The sequence below is a fragment of the Podarcis melisellensis genome (assembly GCF_964234715.1).
Source record: "Podarcis melisellensis genome assembly, chromosome: 9".
NCBI classification, from domain to species: Eukaryota; Metazoa; Chordata; class Lepidosauria; order Squamata; family Lacertidae; genus Podarcis; species Podarcis melisellensis.
The window spans coordinates 38,135,423-38,154,879 of record NC_138541.1 but is presented as its reverse complement, the minus strand read 5'-3'; the positions used below and the strand labels follow the sequence as shown (position 1 = coordinate 38,154,879).

The 19,457-nt window shown below is 39.1% G+C and overlaps 1 protein-coding gene across 5 annotated transcripts in view; it reads right to left on the bottom strand.

Moving 5' to 3' along the window:
* The window catches only part of DCLK2 (doublecortin like kinase 2), a 76,669-nt gene that overhangs the window by 19,445 nt on the left and 37,767 nt on the right, over nt 1-19,457 (bottom strand). For 4 of the 5 annotated variants that reach the window (XR_014171832.1, XR_014171833.1, XM_081926036.1 and 1 more), the window contains exons 5-9: nt 19,072-19,122; nt 15,806-15,900; nt 10,346-10,418; nt 8,099-8,207; nt 1,870-1,927 (exon numbers count right to left, since the gene is read on the bottom strand). Coding sequence is in view for 3 of the 5 variants with exons in the window: in XM_081926036.1 (XP_081782162.1) it covers nt 1,870-1,927; nt 8,099-8,207; nt 10,346-10,418; nt 15,806-15,900; nt 19,072-19,122 (386 nt within the window). In the remaining 2 variants the exon portion in view is untranslated. The remainder of the gene's footprint in view (nt 1-1,869; nt 1,928-8,098; nt 8,208-10,345; nt 10,419-15,805; nt 15,901-19,071; nt 19,123-19,457) is intronic. The other variant, XM_081926035.1, reaches the window with a different exon arrangement.

The following is a 19,457-nucleotide window of genomic DNA, read 5'->3' as shown; positions in this document are numbered from 1 at the left end:
CTCACCTTTATCACAGTACAAACATTCTAACAACATGCACTTCATGCATTTGTGGAAAACCCTGCGGGAAGTACATGTGAGCATTCTACAACTGATGAACATGAGCAGTGCCTGAAAAATTAGATGCGATTTGTCCTACACCATAAAATACCATGGAACAAATGGCTTTGGGAAGTCAATTTGCATCAAATCTGTGAAATTTCGATAATTTTACCCTAACTATTTAGTTACTAAAAACCCACATGCTGAGCGTGCATTTCCTCCTGTGAAGATGTGGCACATTAGACGTGGCTTAAACAGATCGCACCTTTAAAACCCAATATGTGAGAGCATCAAAAGTCTTTCAGGAACAAACATATATGTCTGCTCCAAACAACCGTGTGCTGGAGAAAAGAAAAACAAAATATGAATGGGTTTTTAAAACATGGTTTATAGTTATAAACCTTAAAAAAATAAATCAGATCAACTGAGAAAATGAGGGGATTTATTATAATTAGTTAAATTAACTGTATCAGGAGGAATATAATAAATATCAAATAATGTGTGAAATTTAGAGACTAGTGATATTTAAAGTGTTACCTATTAATGATTATTTAAATTTACTGTGCATGGTGCCGCTGATTTAGTAAACTATTGTTTAAGTAGCAACTGACAATTAGTAAGAAGCTTTTGAAGATAGCTTCATCAGTATTTTTGTCTGTGATTATTGGGATGGTTGGGATTTATTGTTCTTCCTCCCCTCTGGCAAAGCTTCAAGAAGTTTGGAAGCTTCTGGAACCAAACAAACGGTTGTTAGTCTTAACTATGCTGAAGAAGAGATGCGCCTTTCAGCAAATATTTTCACCTCCATGAAAATATCAAAGGCTCTTGGTTCTAACTACCCTCAGTAAAGTCTCTTCACATATGAACATTTCTTCCCCATGCATCACTGAGGCTGTGCTTAGAATTATCATCTTACATTAAGTTCAGGGTCTTTTCTGTCGTAGCCCCATAACTTTGGAATGTCCTCTCATGAAAGGCAGCATGACATCCTTCCTGTTATGCTTTCGTTATGACTTCAAAGTTTGGACTGTTTAAGCATTCTCAACTGTGTGTGTTTTATTCTGAAATTTGTTGTTTTACATTGTTTATGGTTTTTAATATACTGTGGTTACCATCTGGAGATTTACACTGCAGCTTGGTATACATTATTTTAAAATACATAAAACAAAGAACACTGATAAAACATCTGTTTTCTTAAAATAGGACTGATTTAAAAAGCTGGACTGGTATGTAAAAATCTCTTATTGTGGTCTGTAAGGTGCATTACAGTGCAACTCTTTAAAGGCAAATTCTGGAAACACCTTTACTCCAAAATACTTACCTTCATTCTCAAGACTCTGAAGCAAAATATATCCATATATTTAATGCATTTTCTTTATACAGAACATAAACTTCAATCCCTTTGAAGCAGCACTTTAGAATTTCCCACTGTTGTCCTAGTGATGCTAGTTTGGACCCAAACACGCATCCATTATTTTGTCTTTGTTAAATTAATGATGCAGATGAGACACATTTTCTGCTGACTTACAAATAATAAATTCACGAGCAATGTAAATGCTATCTTGATGAATGTTTTGTTACATCCGACTAAGCATAATTTTTGTGAATATCGATGCAGCTCTACAAAATTAACATACATACTTGGTTGGCGGGATTTGCCCAGATGAATTGTAAATTTAAATACTTTTTGTAAGCGAAGCCAAATTTGACAAATTAACTATCTGTGAGTTTAAAACTCTATAATTCTGCCTTTACTTGAAATCAGGTAAGATTACTATGGAAGCATCTCCACACCTTATAATGCTATAGCTCTATATTCTCTCATACCTTTCCACAACATTTTCCTTTGTCTATAATCTTCAGTGCATACTCCTTCCCAGTAGACCTACAAAGAGCGAAACAAAAGAGGAATATCAGGCAGAAATGCAAGGATTTATTCAACATGTGGGTTTTTTGTCTGAATGTACAGTGATGATAAAATTGCTTTCATCAATGTGAACAGATGACAGAAAGAAGGTATATCTGCTTTTATTTTGCTTCTCAGCAAGTCATGTCTGCTGTTGCCTTGACTACCAAACGCAGGCTTTCTACTATGATTTTCTCAAGTGTGACCTAATGTGTCGCATTTTGTCCCTGATTTAATGTTAGATGTTCTGTACCTTTCATTCAGCTCTTTTTAACTGACAGTCATGTGGCAATTTTTACAGGATTGGTATTTCAAAGTCTCAGGGTTAGAAAGGTTCATTTTAACTTTTTTTTATTGAACAAAATTAGATCAGCTATTCTGTAGTATAAAATTTAATGGACCACAAAAATCATTTGAAGACAACCTATAGGAGAAATATTCTGTGGCCATCCTACCGATTTCTGTGAAATTTTATTTTAAGAAGTCTGCTGCCTCCGTTCTAAATATCATGCCCTGAAAACTACAATGGATAGTTATTTCCACTTATGTTTAAGTCTGCAGGCTTAAGAGGTAAAAGCATTTTAAATCTAGTATTATAGGACTTTAGCAAAAGAATAATATTAAAAATATTTTATGGTATATGGCTTTCAAAATGGTTGCAAAAGTGACCGTTAAAAAGATCAGACAGAATGAAAGACGTGGACATTATGGTTCTCAGTATATGTAGTATTATCTCATCAACATGAAACCCCATTTGCAGGCATGCTCAAATGAAAATGACTCAATGGTTGGTAATTACTTTTACTACAAACTCACTGAGAATGCAATTCACCACACACTGCATTATTAAAGGTTTCCGTTGAGGATGTTTTGTTGTTTGTTTTAAGGGGCACACTTAATAAAGTAATCAGCACATGAGAGAAATTGCACATCCATTGAAAAGCAAGGTTTTGCAGCAACTCTTTGCCAGGAATACAGAAGATTACACTGGTCTGCACCCATGTAATGTGTGAAATGGCTCATACAGTACAGCTGTAGCACACACCCCATTCCTTCCTACTGTATAAGACTTCTTGACAGCAGCAGGATTTAAAAATGAATAAATACTGTCAATAGTGTCCAGTTAGTATGAGCAGCTACAGCAGTAATAATGGTGAAGATATTTTGCTTCAGGTATAATCAGTTTCATGCTGTACAAGCATATAGCACTGGAATTGCATTTAGTAAGGATGGTTGTTATGGAATAATACAGTGCAGCAAAGCATCCCTGGTGTGAAAGCATAGCTGCGTCTGCTAAGTTGTCATAGTTACAACTGGATAGAGATGAGGACAAAAGGGAGGTTGCAGTATCTGACTGAGCAGTATTTGGAGAAGGGAGTACAGTGGGCTGTATCCAGAAGTGTGCAAACAGAAAAAATAGAATGATTGGTCTTACCTGAAGTGTAGGTTTGGGAGTAGGGATGCTGGAGCCAACAGGATACGACATAGCTCATTGGCTCCAGCATCCCACGAGGTAAATTATGGTAGTGGCAGTGTTCTGTGAACTGCTGAACGAGTGGAAGACTGTGTGTAAGATAGTACTAGCACAGGTACATAGCTTGAGACGTTGTACAAGGCCTTGCTGAAGAGATTGCGCAACACTTTGTGCTCGTGGAAGCTTTGTGCTAAAGTTCTCTTTTCACATGAGAAGCTCTTGCAACACTGGCAGAGTTCTCCCACTCATGAAAGAAACTTCCAGAATAACCCTATACTTTTAAAGCTGCCCTTTACTTTTAAACTGGAAGATTTTTCAGCAACAGAGCCAGTTATTATTGAATACTTGGACAATTATGCAGAAGTTAGTTGAATGACAATTTTAATTGTAGTAGCCTATAAAAACAATATTCCATTGAAAAGTAGGGCCCATTCACATGACTGAAGAACAGTACTCAACACTGTTGCCTTCTATGACTTGGGGGGTGACTGTCTGAAGTGGGGAGTCTCCCGTACTTGTAGAGTAACTGGACAGAGTTCACGGCAACTCCTAACACTGGATGCATGAATAGTAACTTGATTATATATATTACTATCCATTCATGAATACTTTTCCATTTGGTGTGAGCACCTCTTATTTATTTATTTTTTTAATATAATTTTTATTAAGATTTTCCAAATTAAAAACAAATTAGATCCAATTCATACACTTTCTTCCAAAACCAAAGCCAGGACTTCCCCTTCCCGCCCCCAATTGCGTTCCAAATCTTCCGAATAAGCAATTAAATTCAACAAGTTTTTATCCCATGACTCACTTAACATCAATAACCCAATTTTTCCAAATTCCCATCCCCTAAGATCGATTTTTTCCCTTCCACGAGTTCCCCCTTTCAAAATTTTATAAAAAAAGAAAAAAAGATATAAAGATAAAAAAAATAATTTTACAACCTTTGGATTCCAAATTTCCCTCCCCCCTTTCTCTGTTGTGTTCCTTCTATCCCTTCATCCTAATGTCTTCCTGAAGTTCCTACCCGCTTAATCCATATCCCTCTAGTAGTTTGCCAGTCATATTTAATTACAAATGTCCAATCTTGGAAGGAGTCTGTCTCAAAAAGGGGCCCATTTTTTCTATCCAGATTTTTATATCCAGGAGTAAGAAACTCCCATTTAATTTCCATAAGCTTGTCAAATCTGGATGTCCCAAATGTTCCCAATTCTGTCCAGTTCATGATGTTTCCATATTCTTGTCATTCTCTCTCCTCCTTCTGTTTCCCTGTTTTCCCGCAAAAATGTTCTTTTTCCATGACCTTCTTATTTTCTGCAGAGGCTTGTTATTCAGAAGCAAAACATTATGTCATGTCCCTTTCGTTTTCCAACTAAAGAATCCATTGTTTCCTGTAGTTTGTAGCCCTCTGTAGACAAAACAATGTTCCATTTCTGCAGTTCCCAAGAGATTAAAAGTTACAACTGTTCAGGTTTCCTGAGAAAAACACATGCAATGTCGCTCAGCTCCTCTAGGTGGATCGCAGTAACTAAGTTCCCTTCCAGATCAAATCCATTAGTCCAAATAGTTTGTAAATCCTTATTTGAAACAATTTGTATACAATTTAAAACAAATGTAACCGGCAAAGTCCTCAAAGCAAAGTCCCTGCTTTATTCTTCCGTTTTGACAGCCTTTGACAGCTGTCAAAACTCCCGATGCTCTTCCCCAGGTAGTTTCGCGGATCACTCCAGGGATTCCGGGGGGGGGGTTGTTTTTTTAATACAAATTCCACTTTTCTCCTCCAGCACAGTCTTATAGTTTTCCCTCGCAAAGTTGCTAATTCATGAAGATAGAGATACGCTCGATCTTAGTCGTTAAGTCCTTTGTTTTGGCTCTTCTACAACTAAGGGGTAGGCTGACTTCCTTTTTTCCACCTCCCCCGTTCGCTCCAGATTTTAAAAATTTATCCCTCTTTTTTAATCCATAATCCAATTACTCACGGGTTCTTCTTTTAGATCCAGATTTTCAATAGAAGAAGTCAGCGCTCTCCGCCGGATGGCATGCGGCTGCGCTCGGCAGGGATAGCAGAGAACTCAAAGCACCACGCTTCTCCCCGGCGCCCGATCCGTAGCCTTTAAAAAGGCTCCTTCACGAGCCGGGAGGGCGCTAACGGTGCCAGCCGAGTCTCCATGTCCACGGCCTCACTCTGGCCGTGGTTTTTGAGGGTCCCCGCATCGCCGGTGCGGTAGGACCCAGCCCCTGCCGAGCAGGCTCCCTCCGGAGCTCGGAGGGAGCCCGCCATTCGGCGATGGCGCCGACCCGGAAGTCTGAGCACCTCTTTTTTATACAGGGGCTCTCCTCAAAGAGGCAACAATACAAATTGTGCCATTTCAGGTGCATTGCCTGTGCATTATATGGTACCCAACCAAAACAGAAACCCTCCTCCTTGGAAGTCTATAGGTTCCATGTCCAAGCCTTCTGCCTTGATAGGGTCTAGACCTGATAAAAACTTAGTATTCTGTCTTTTCACTGTTTGTAATTATCACCCAATTACTTTCCCAATTTCTGGCAGGGAAAGTTTCCGTTTCCATTAGTATGTAAGTTTTTCAAGCTGTATACTGCTTAGATTTATCGTCCTGCCTGAAGGGTTTTTGGATCTGCAGAAAGCAAGAGAAATATCGTAAAAGCTCCAGGGGCATTTGCTTTTTAAAGCTGGCTTGGGAAACATAGCGAGGTTTACATAAGCACACTGTATTGAGTGAAGGATTTTGAGAAAAAGTTGCTTAATATTTTTGTAAGTGAAGAAGTCATAAGGGATTTGATTATATTATCTTGGAATGCTGGTGTTTTGTTTTGTTTTGGTTTTTTTGACAGGGGAAAGGAACTATGAAAAATATTTAAGGGTGAACTCAAAATAGCCTCCCGAGAATTTCCAATAAATACATAAATAAGTACTTAATACATTTACATTAAAATGTGTGCAGGGCCATAAGGAATGACTGAATTGCTGGACTAAATTTATGTTCCTTATTTCCAGATTACGTGGGCTTATTTCCTTGGCCTCTGCTTCCCCCATTTGAACTTTTAAACTTCCCTTGCTTCCTCTTTTCCTACTCCCATCACAGCTGGCCCTGCCTCATCTTCCTCCATATTTCCATCCCTAAACCATCTGCTAGATCCATTCCTCCTTCACATGCCCACTTTGCTAAATCTCCCTTTTCAGACACCTGTCTCCTTTGGCTTGGTCTCCTAAGATTGCTTACATAAGGAACTTCATGGAAAGGAAGTCTCCCCTCGCCTCACCACCATGTTCCCAAATCTCCCCCTCCATCTTGTTCAAGGGCCTCTCCAATTCTCAAGAGAGAGGTTTTGAGAGTTACGTACATGTGGCTGCATAGGGGAGGACTGGATGCTGCACTTTTGTTCAGTGAACTGTTTAAAGTTAGCATCCAAACCTATATTTCCATATAGATTTCCACTAGAATGTACGTATGAAAACGTGATCTAGAGCAGGAGTGGCTAACTTGTGGCCTTCTCAATGTTGCTGGCTTCCAATTCCCATCAGCCCTAGCCTCACGAATAATGGAAATGGGCATCAAAGAAAAACTTGATCAGCCACCTCTGGTCTACATTTAAATGAATGCATGGATAATGAATGCATTTCCTTTTTCATTGGCTCGGCTTTTTCTTATGCTTGACAAAAACTTGTGGAGCAATTTTAAAAATATGTATTTCCCAAGACCTGGTCCCATCACCTCCTGGCAAATAGAAGGGGATGAAATGGAGGCAGTGAGAGATTTTACTTTCTTGGGCTCCATGATCACTGCAGATGGTGACAGCATCCACGAAATTAAAAGACGCCTGCTTCTTGGGAGAAAAGCAATGACAAACCTAGACAGCATCTTAAAAAGTAGAGACATCACCTTGCCAACAAAGGTCCATATAGTAAAAGCTATGGTTTTCCCAGTAGTGATGTATGGAAGTGAAAGCTGGACCATAAAGAAGGCTGATCGCCGAAGAATTGATGCTTTTGAATTATGGTGCTGGAGGAGACTCTTGAGAGTCCCATGGACTGCAAGAAGATCAAACCTCTCCATTCTTAAGGAAATCAGCCCTGAGTGCTCATTGGAAGGACAGATCGTGAAGCTGAGGCTCCAATACTTTGGCCACCTCATGAGAAGAGAAGACTCCCTGGAAAAGACCTTGATGTTGGGAAAGATGGAGGGCACAAGGAGAAGGGGACAACAGAGGATGAGATGGTTGGATAGTGTTCTCGAAGCTGCCAGCATGAGTTTGACCAAAGTGCGGGAGGCAGTGGAAGACAGGAGTGCCTGGCATGCTCTGGTCCATGAGGTCACGAAAAGTCGGACACAACTAAACAACAACAACATTTCCCAAGACCTTCATGTTTGTTTAATTTGATACCCAACACACCAGGGTTTGCTTACTTATGGTTATTAGTTATCCTTTTCACACAGTGTAATAGCTGATGAAGTGGACATCAGGCAGAGGTGTCAAACATATGGAATAGATAGATACCTACACAAACTCTTGCATTTTACAGCAAATGATTTACCAAAAGACACCTGGTTGTTTGTGAAATACAACAATTTTCTAATATATGCTCAATGCACAGTGGAGGGGAAAGGCCCAGCTAAGTAAAAAATGAATAGCTGGGCAATTTTCTTGCTCACCGTTCTATGCACTCCTTTACCACAGCAAAATTGCCATCTCCAATCACCTTTCCCACTTTGTATTTCTCAAGAATAGTTGATGTCCCTGAGCATTTGTTTCCATTCAAACCTGCAAGATATAAAGGGCAAAAAGCAAGCTAAGCATGGATGTGAGCAATATGGATTGTCCCTTACTGACCTCAACCCTACAGTAGGGCTATATCTTAAGGTGCAAAATCATTTTTTAAAACAGTTATTTTAAGTATCTGTCGCTTCACATTTGCATCTAAAGCAAAAAAAGAAATAGCTGGCAAGGCTTAATCCAAGCTATATGACCTTGCTGTGCAAATCAGAGGGTAAGCATCCAAACATATTTTTCATGTAAGATTTTTTTTTAACATATTCCAAAAGGCAACAACATTCCCACGTAAGGATCAACACCCAGCTACCACTTCATTTAGTTCTGTTGTTCAACAAACTGCATTGTTTCAGCTTCTGTTGCAGAGCTATTAAGTGGCAGAAATATCACAGGGTTCTGGTGAGACTGAACAATAAAATAATTTTATAATATACATGAAATATTGCATTATTACTTCCAGTCACTTGCATCACCCTAATCAAGGTGAGAATTCGTTCATGACTATTTCTGTCACATGGAAATTACTCAGCAGAGATAGGATGTGTATCTATCATTCTCCACATTCTCAGGCTAGGATACAATTTAGCATTAACACATAATGCTGCCTAAATTTTACAAATATGTACGGTACCTTTATCTCAAGGTGTGCTTACCGAAAGTGAAATATTCTAAATTGGTTTTTATGTAAATGAAGGCTAACATTTTGTGTGTCCATTGCTAATCAAGTACAATATAAACATTAAAACGAAAACTCAGAATACCAAGAGATGTTTGGTGAGGAGGTTAAGATAACTTAAATTTTCCCTTTCAAAATGGCCAGCACATCTCCATTTAATCTTTAACTGATAAATTGCCCTGTGTGATGCAACTCTTCTGTCAGAGCAATTTGGAACAGTTCTCCCCTGTATAGTTAATAATTAGTGGTGTTTAAAATATCTCTCTCACAATTAATGAGAAAATGGTTTCAATTCAAAGAAAAAAAATTCACATGGAAATAAAACATATTAAGTGAAATTCTCATGGATGAGGTTCAGGGTATTTGGTCATGCTTATCTTTCTTTTGTGGTAGCCAAGAAGTCTTGTGGGTGTCCTTTCTTGTATTTATTCTACAAATCATGCCATGCCATCCAACATTTATCTGATAAAAATAGGGACATCCCATTCCATAATGATAATGATATTTATACCCTACACATCCTATTGGGTTGCCCCAGCCATTCTGGGGCTTCCAACATATATACAAACATAATAAAACATTAAACATTAAGAAAGCTTCCCTATACAGGATTTCAGACAGCTTGGAAGTCGAATAACTCCATATTGGCCAACATTTCTCCAATGAAAATAGGGAAAGCAGGACATTCTGGGATCAAATCAGAAACTAAGACAGCTTTTCTAAATCAAGGACACCCCTGGAAAATAGGGACACTTGGAGGGTATGTCAACTCATCAGTTGTCTGGCTTCTGCAGACTTCCTAGGTGCCCATGTTTCAGCTGAAGACTAGGGGAAGACATTGTGAAGTAACTATTTCAATATTTTGGGTTTTTTAAGATCAGGAAGTGTAGACAGGGGGAGGTTGCAGAGTGCTAGAGCAATGTTTACTGGAAAGAAAAGGCATGCCTTGGATGCCTCACAATCATAAGGTAAGCTCAAAATTCTGTAACCACCAACATTCTACATAAATCCTTAAGTGGCCTGAGAATGCTGCAGAAAAATGGAGGCCCCTTTCAGAGGGGTAGAAAACCTCTGAGCAAGAGAAGGCAAATTTTGGCCCAGCGCTATCAGTAAACCATTCAGTACCTGGTGACATATATTAAATACAAACCCAATCCTATCTCAAAGTCTGCTATGTTTCTTTTCATTGCCACTGGCATGTGAAGGGGTGGTCAATGTCAAGACACCTTAGAGGAAAAAGCTCTAATGAGTTGAATGAATGAATGAATAGCCTCACCTCTATGGATCATCTTTGGCCTAATAGGTAAGTCCAAAGTAATACCAATACAATAGCGTGAACAAGCATATTACCAAAATAGAAAATAATAAACAGTGATTTATTTTTCTAGACTAAAAAATATTATCTCCAATACATACATTTAACATAAAATAACTTGAAAATACACATTCTTACTTTCAGGGCTCAGGCAGGGAGATAGTTCAGGCACACCATTCACATTGCAAGTTGACCCACAATGTGGTGGAATCTGTGAAAAAATGTGAGAGTTTATACTTCAGCAGTTCAATATGCTTCTGAATAATTACATTAGGAACAAAAACATCCAACAGCCTTCTGTGCTATAAATTAATATTACACAATCATCTGTTAAAAGCCAAACACAACTTTACAAATATTTCCAATGGCCAAAACATACAACCTCTGTAAAGTAGCTGGTTGGGTTTTTTTAATGACATGTTGCATTCAAAGCAGACTACGCAAACTCCACTTTCCCTGCACTATACAACACCAGCAGTATTTGCTTTGTGCCAAGTCTCTAATACCCTGTAACTAGATATGTGTTCTCTCTAAAAGCACCTGAAAGTAGTTGATTCCTTCTCACTTCTAATTGATTACTTCTTATGATCCATTTAGCAACAACAGAGTGTAAAGGGATGCACATGAGGTAAGTGAATGCTTCCCAAGAGATTGTCTTCCTTTTCATTTCTAACCAGAATGTCACCTGCCTATCCAGAGAATACAAAAAAAGAGCTGAAAACAAGAACAAACCATCTTTAGACAGTTCAGGGAACATATTCATGGATCTCAGTCACTGACCCAGTTTGCAACCATAGGCAGACAAAATACTGTGAATCTAGAACAAAGCTTGCTTTGTTTTGGGGAAACAAACCACGAGCCCAAACTCAGACGACATGAGCATATTACACCGATTCAGGCTTAACTGCACAGGCTGCTAATTCAATTCAAAGTGCTGATTTTGAACCTGTAAAGCCTTAAACAACCCTCAACCGTGATACCACAAGGACCGCCTGTCCCCATATAAACTGAGCCAGACTCTTCTTCAGGTGTCTCCCCCAGGAGAGTTCCAGAAGATGGCAACAAGTGAATGGGCCTTTTCTGCAGTGGCTCCCCATTTGTGGCATCCTCTCCCCAAGGAGGCTTGCCTGGTACACTCATTACATATCTCTAGGCACCAGGTGAAAAGGTTTCTCTTCAATAAGGCTTTTGGCCTTTAACATGTGACTGTGGGAAGGGGGTTATTGATTTGTTTTGCTTCTGCTTTTGTTTTATTATGCATTTTGTATTTTCATTTTGTATTTTTGTGTTTTGAACCACCCTGTGATATATGGGTGAACGGAGGAATACAAATTTAATTAATAAATACATAAATTTCAAGCATAATTTTCACTCTCAAGTAATAGTTCCCCAAAGTGCCAACTAAGGCTTTATTACAGCTCCATGTGTTTTGCAACACAGGTCAATTTTTCAGGAACAATCTGAAAGTTTCAAATTAGGTAGCATAGCTGAAGCAGCTTACACAAACATTTCTACCTATCTGGCACCACAAGGAAGGCCAGACAGGTAAATGATATTTACATGGGCTGCTTTTGCAGAATTTGGAAGTCTCAAGATTACTCTTTGAAGAGTATGCGTTCTGAAATTCTTTTAGCTAGCACTTCCGAAAGCAAGTTTCCCCTCTTTAAATTCTCTCCAATTTCTTTGTCTCCCTCCTGGTTTTCTTGTTTCACTTTCAGATAATGCTTTTGCCCTTTTCAGTCTTCACTGTACTCTCATTTAAAAGATTATCACACAAACTTTCATCACTTGTCACAGGGTGCTTAAAATACTTCTCTAGCCTGAGCTCAAGATCTGTCAAAATGATATTGGACAGCACAAGGGAATGCAAGGTCAGCATTTTCAGTGCCTGGTTATGCAGCAAAATATTTTAAATCATTTCGCCAGCAATAATGACAATAATTCAACTGGCAGATCAGGTTTTATTGTAAGATTTCCCAGGACACCAATATGTGCCCAAAGCAGTCAACAGAAGCTACATTACCAAGACAGCAAAAGGCAACACAAACTAGCTCACTGACAGCGAGTTAAGTTTAAGAAAGACAAAAATAACACTGTCTGCCAGACAAATATGCAAGATGGCTGCAACAACATCTGTACATTTTTTGTTGATGATGATGCCATGGATGGCTCCTGCACCAAAATAATACAGCATAGTTCTTTCAGAAGATATTTTTGTAATAGAACCAGAACAAGACAGACAAAATAGATTACTATTTATTGCATTGACTTATTAGTTATTTTCTGCTCAGTTCAGTTGGTTTGTTTAAAAGCACAGATTTCGTTTCCTTAAAAGCAAAGAACACTTCATAAAAATTAGTATCATGGCTATGAAATTTAAAACTAGGGTGGATGAAAATAATCTTTCAGATAACAAACAACTAACAGCACAGTCTAAACCATGTCTACATAGCACTAAATTCTACTGAATTCAATGAGGTTTATGACCAGGTATGTGGGGTTAGGATTAAAACCTAAACTATTTTAGACTTTTCAATTTCAGTCAATTGTCACAGGACACAGAATAACAATGGTAATCTTTAGATAATGTATTATGTTGTTATCTCCTTTCCAAGTCACTAGAATCGACTACATTATTCAGCCTAATTGACAACATTTGCATTTAGCGCTAAGCTATGGTTTGGCACTATATGAAAGATGCTCCGCCATATCAAGCAGGGAGTATATTTGCAGTCCCATGTGATTCTAAAATAAAGATCACGTGGTGGTGGGAATATGGCAGCATCACGGCACTTGGAACACAATGCAGCAAGGAAGCGGCGCCACTAAAAAGGCACTGCTGCCCCCTCCTCATGAGCAGTCCTTTTCAGCATGGCACCCTACATCCTTATGATTTGAAGGGCTGAGTAGAATTATTTTGGCAGTGTTCTCTGATTGGCCTTGTGGCCCCCTCTTTTTTGCCAACTCCATGCAGTCTGTTTTATGCTGCAGTTTGGCTGATTGGTGTTGGTCATGACTTGCAGGTTGAATTAATGACAAGCACCTAGAGATACCTGCATAGATGGAGGACAGCCCCAGCTACAAGTCAACTCAAGATAGAGTTGCAAGGAGATGGTCCAGAATGCTGGCCAGCAGGAACAGGGTTGTACACAGTTTCTCCTCTCAAGAAGCTGGTGGGGAAGAGCAGGGCTCAGCCAATCAACTGGCTTAAGTCAATTGCTCTTTTGCTCCTGCCCCTAGCTTGGTCAAGAACTCCACAGTCTGCATTCTCAGAACAGCCTAACATATTTGTGCTGCTTCTTCCTTTCACAACTCCATGGTTACTGGAGCTGACAGCAAGGGTACCCAAAGCAGCTCTCAATTAGCCTCTTTGGCCAACTGTAAGGAAGGCCAAGCACTTTAATATGATATAAATTCTCTTTCATCTCAAAGAGTCTATTGGGCTTAATGAAATTTTTCAAAGGAGGTTAGCACTAGAGAATTAACATATTCGAGAATTGTTGGATGCATTTTTTTGTTGTTGCTGCTGACATACGTAAATCAAGATCTATTTAAAACTAACAAGAGTAATACAATTTCTAATTGTCTTTTCTTTCACTTTCAGACCAGTCAAAAGAACATTGTCCTGTATTCTTCTGGATGCAATTATATTGGTGCGGCTGCCAAGTTTTTCAATGAATCAGCAATTCAGTATTTGTGCTGAGTAGCAAAAACGAAGCTGCACAAATTATAGCCCTTGATTTCCTATCCTTGTAAGTAGGCTTTCCAGTTAAGGCAGTGGGGTGGGGAGTAGGGACATTTGTTGCGGAGATGCGGTGTTTTTCTGGTAAGCAGTAGTATTATGAAACAACAAATCTATTACTTAAATGAATAAATAAACTACATGAATGTGATGTAGATAGCCAGTCCTTTTAAGTAGCATAACCTGAATTGAGGGTCTTCTAGCAATCCAAGCCATGTAACAGGCAAAAGGAAGTACACACAAAATCAACAAGTTTAATAATCTACAGCTCACACAATTTTAAAAAAACCCCCACAGCTTTATTGCAACTCAAATGAAGTATTAGGATATAAATCCAAATAGAGATGACAAGGCAAGGTTTTCAACTGATTGTTCCTTACCAATTTTGCCAAGATGCGTACTAAGTTACAACAGAGGGAAAGACAGAAATTAAAGATGGAGACATGCATCTTCTGCCATGCTTGAGCTTCAGCATCACTAAATGAAGAGACACGGCAGAATGATCCAGGCAGTGCACAGAAACCAAGTATTTCAAGGAGACCAGCCTACACATTATTTAATCCTAAGCACAGCTCAGTTGTTATAGGGATCTCTTAAGGAAAGGATAAAATAACTAAGTCACTTAAAAACAAACAAAAGTTTAATTTTACTCCTCCTCATGGACAGCACGTGAACAGAACAAAATTCAAGCAGAATTTTATCAAGAGTATCCAACTGTTCAGTGGTATATATACTTGTAATTCTTGTATTTTAGGGGTTAAATTATTTGAACGGCATATATTCCTGTTGGACATTTTCCCAGAAGCATGGGTGTTGGAAATGCATTCCAGATGCAGACACAAGCATTGTCACAAGCCATGTTCTAATTCAGATATCTCAGTTAAGATTACTCAGAACCCAAGTGAACAAAGCACAGCTGAAGTGTACACCCAAACAGCTGCATACTGGAGAGATAAAATAAAGGATTTTAACTACCCTAATTCTCTTAATAACCGTCTTTTAAGACATGCACTAAATATAAACAACTTTAGCATGCAAAACGGCATTCCTCTTTCTATGGTTTTTGTTTTTACTGTGTTTGGTTTGCTGCATGGCCTTTTTTTATTAAGGTTTAGTCGATTATGGTGCTACACTGTTCTTATTTTTAAATGCTGCAAGCTGTCAAGAACACACTTGACAAAAACGTTGTGTATAAATAAACAAAATCGACAATGAAGGATGAGATGGAGCTTACTGACAAATTTTACTAAACACAACTATGAGTGTAGCCCTAACCCCTGGCCCCTGATGGATTGGTAATGGAAAGGAGCTCTGTTATGGGACAGATTTCTCTACCATGGCAGATGGCTCAGCTTCACCTCCATGGGCAGTAGGCTTCCATTGTCAATTCTGCTAGTGATAGTAGGCAGCAGCAAGCCCTGAAATGGGGAGTTTCAGGGTGCCAGAGGCTTGGGATTTGCCAGATGCTACATCCCATGGATCCTTGAGGGACAGACTTCTTAGCAACGGTAGCCTGGAGCTGGTGGAGGAGTCCCCCCCCCCACACTTTCCACCCTGGCTGGTGGATCCTTTGCTGCTCCCTGTTGCTCTTTGCCCCATTTAGGGCAGCTCTCTAAGCCAGTGGATAGAGATTGAACCAGAATAATACATTATTTTACTCATTGCAATATTGGGTTCAGCTTACATTTTAACTATTCTGCAACTGCTTTCATGCATTGTACACTGCAATGGAATAATATTTTTTTTATCATTGCTTAATATAGCATGAAGCTGGTGTTTTCTTGCAACCACAAAGGCAATATTCCAAAGCAGAATTAGTATTTAAGCTGAAACAGGGTAAAATTTCTAAAACATACCTTGAGTCCCCGAAAGCTGCCTGGGCTTGTTGGTGAAGAACTAGAAGATTTTGTTGATTTGGGAGTTGAAAGCTGGCTACTTGGAGCTCCGTTTACTATTGGGAATAACAAGGGCAAAAGAAGGAAAAGAAGTTGTTATCGCCAATAAAACAAAAGCTGAAATTCCTGTTAAGATATGATATGTTCCTTTTAGATAATATCCTGTTAATCTTTGTTAAACAGAGCAGCTAGCAATAAAATATACATAAAGGTAGGCATTAGCTTAAAAGCAGCACGATGCAGTGACCAAGGGCTTGCTAAGACCAACAAGCACACAGCTGAGCCTTCCTTCTTAAGATCTAAGATTTCTTTCCACAGCTGTGTTCTATCATTGGTTTCCCCCCCCCTCTCTCTACCTACTCAAAGACACATTTTTTTCTGGCACATTGCCTACTCTTTCCCCTTCATCTAGCCACACTATCCTTTAGCTTTTCTACATCTCAGAACCTCTTCTATCAAAGCTTTATAGCATTCAGACTCTTGATCTTGTCTACATAGCTTGCCCTGTCCGTACAGCCTATTGTGATGTTTCAACCACAGCCCAAATGACTTTTCACTTGACTCAACAATGGAATTAAATTATATCAACATTCTATGGTGCTGGGTACATTCTTCCACAAATTAAAAATGTAGGTGATGGTGAACATTTCGAGGTTATCAGGGCACATCAGCCAATGGGTACTTGAAAAATAATCATGGCCACAGAGCAGTTTAATATATTACAGAGTACACTGTATCCAAATTACGGTACCAAGAAACAATTATAAAAGCAAAAAAACCAAACAAACCCATGTTTATTTTCTATGTGATCATTTCTCTTAAAAATGAAATACTTGAAAAAATTATTTGCATCTCCTTCCATGTTGAAATATGCCTTTGACAAGAACCAGCTTCCCATTACTATGCTTTTAAATACACAAATACATTTCATATTTTAATTTTGAGGGGTTTCTATATATGTGAAAATATGTTGCTTCCCCTTCAGTTCAGTCTGAAGTGGGTTCCACCATTTCACACAACTTAAGACTCTTAATATGCACCATCTATCTATTAGCTTATTTGCAAGGCTCTCTGATGAACAATATATTCCATGTCTCCCAAGGAAGAAGTAGTAAGAGGATATGTTCCAAAGAGCAAGATTGATTTCAACTGCAGCTCAGTTAAGGACTGCTGCTCCTTTAAGAAAAAAAATTAGCCTGCCAGCTAGACATTCGGTTTCCATGGAAATGCTAGTTACCACCTACACTTTTTCAGCTGTGTAAAGAATATCTATAATGGGTAACAGAACATTCATTTAACAGGCACCATTGTTTTTGCTGTGTGAATGCCTGCAGTGATGAACCTCTCTGAAAACCAAGTCTTCCAAACTAGCTGCTTTTAAAAAGGAATTTACTTTTAATTCTTTAATATTTAGGAGCCAACCTGCTGATGCGACTGCACACGGAACCGTTATTCTGTGGAATTATGTATAGGTACAGTAAATAAATAAGTAGAAGTTAGCATCTTTCCACCAAGATGTAAGAACCAGCTTCCAAGATGTTCTAGAAAGGCATGTCCAACAAGTCGATCACAATCAACAGGGACAGGTCAATCACCTCACATTAGTGGTCGACCACGGGCTAGTAGTGACCCTGCCACCCGTCCCTAGTGTTAGCTGTTTGCTTCGTCGCTGCACCAAATTGTAAGCACATATTTTTCTAGCAAAAAAGCTCCACAACTTTGGCTCCCCCCCCCCCAAAAAAGCTTAACATTGGCAAGAACAATGGGTAGATCACTGCCAGCTTTTTTGTACTGGGAGTAGATTGCATTCTCTTGGGAGTTGGACATGCCTGTTCTAGAAGAAGTTAACATTTATGGGAATAGGACAATCTTATTCTATTGCTGTTTTCACTTCATCCCCAGAATCTCTGTTTTAAAAATAGTTACCTATAGAAAACACATGTTTCTGACCTTCATATGTTCATGCATGCACTTTATCCCACTTTTGTATTATTACACACCCTAACACTAATCCTTCCAAGGTAGCATTGTCCCTTTAGCCTGAAACTATGATTGTGGTCACACTATGCCTTTTGAGCATGTTCAAAGCCCATTATTTTCCACAAAAATTCTGGGCACTGTCGTTTGCTCCCTCACAAAGTTACTGTTCACAGCAACCCATAACAACCGTGCCCAAAGTTATTTGAGGGAAAGAACGGGCTTTGAATGTGTTTTAAAGGTATTAGTGTACATTACCTGAGCCAGCCTCAGAGTCCCAAGCAGCACAGCTTCCCACCTGGCCCACAAACAAAACATTACAACATAGAAAGAGAATTTCCTCCCCCTTGGGGCTGCAAGAGGGACCTTGAAATCCTGTCACTGTCCTTATCACCCAGAAATTAGGGACATGATACAGACGCTGCTTGGTTCTGGGACTCCTTAGTTAGGGTCCACACAGAGACACTCCACCCCACAGAAAGCAAATGAAAAACTTCCTCATAACCTCCCAGTAGCTATGTTCAAGTGGGAGGAAATGGTGGACTAGCACAATATGCAACCTACCTTCCAGAAGAGCACATGGGATAAAGGCAAGCAAGCAAACTCCACACACAATAAAAAAAACACACGGAGACAAAATGATTTGCTTTTTCACTCTGAGCAGAAGCAAGGCTATTTCAATTTCATTTTTCTATTGCAAGCTAGATAAATTCCCATTGTTAAGTCAGGTAATATCAAACTTTGATGCCACCATGGACCAAGCAACTGGTGTACATGGATCAGTCCACAAGTCCTTAGCTGAAGTTAATTAGTGTCTTAATACTCACATGCTTCTCTAAATAAGTGGGCATAGTATTTTAAAAGAGACAGTACTCTGTTTCAACTTTGAGCTTTATTTGCATGCCATACCACACTTAAACTTGAATTTAAGTTTTAGGATCCATTGCTGTCAGCTAATATTGCTCATTTCATTTAAATATACTGCCCCCCCCACCCTGTACTACTTGTGTACTGGCCGGATTATATCTTAATAAATTTAGCTCCACTGTATACTAACCACAGGTGTCTGATGTCTAAGTTCTTCCTTTCCAAGGTCTACCTAGAGACAGGATAAACTCACCATGTCTTAGTTTTACAAATCATAAAAACACACAGTGCAAGATAATAGGCACACAGAAGCAGATGGAAGGGTTAAAAATGAAAAGGTAGGAGACAAGTGTTGGTACACAGCCATAACTGCCATGGCTCACCTGGGGATTTTGCTGAAGAGTAAGCACTGGAGTAATGGCCACCCCTCTTTACTGTATTCATTCAATTGACACAAAGGAAAAAGACAGGATATAGGTTATTCAGAGACATGAAAGGAAGAAAGATAACATAAAAAGGGGAAAAGCAAGAAGTGGTTTTCCAGAAAGGCTTACAGTGAACCTATATTTACTACTATGCATAGTCCAATTTAAGAACTAATAGAACTGTAGATCCAGATAAAATGAGTTATTTGGAAACTGTCAAGTTGTGGGAAAGGTAGGGGTGCCATATTGGAGATGGGATAAAACCACCTGAAGCAATTAGGTCTGTTGCACCTACGGATCAAATACTAACTTTATAAATGCATCATGAATGCTCAAAGCTTTCG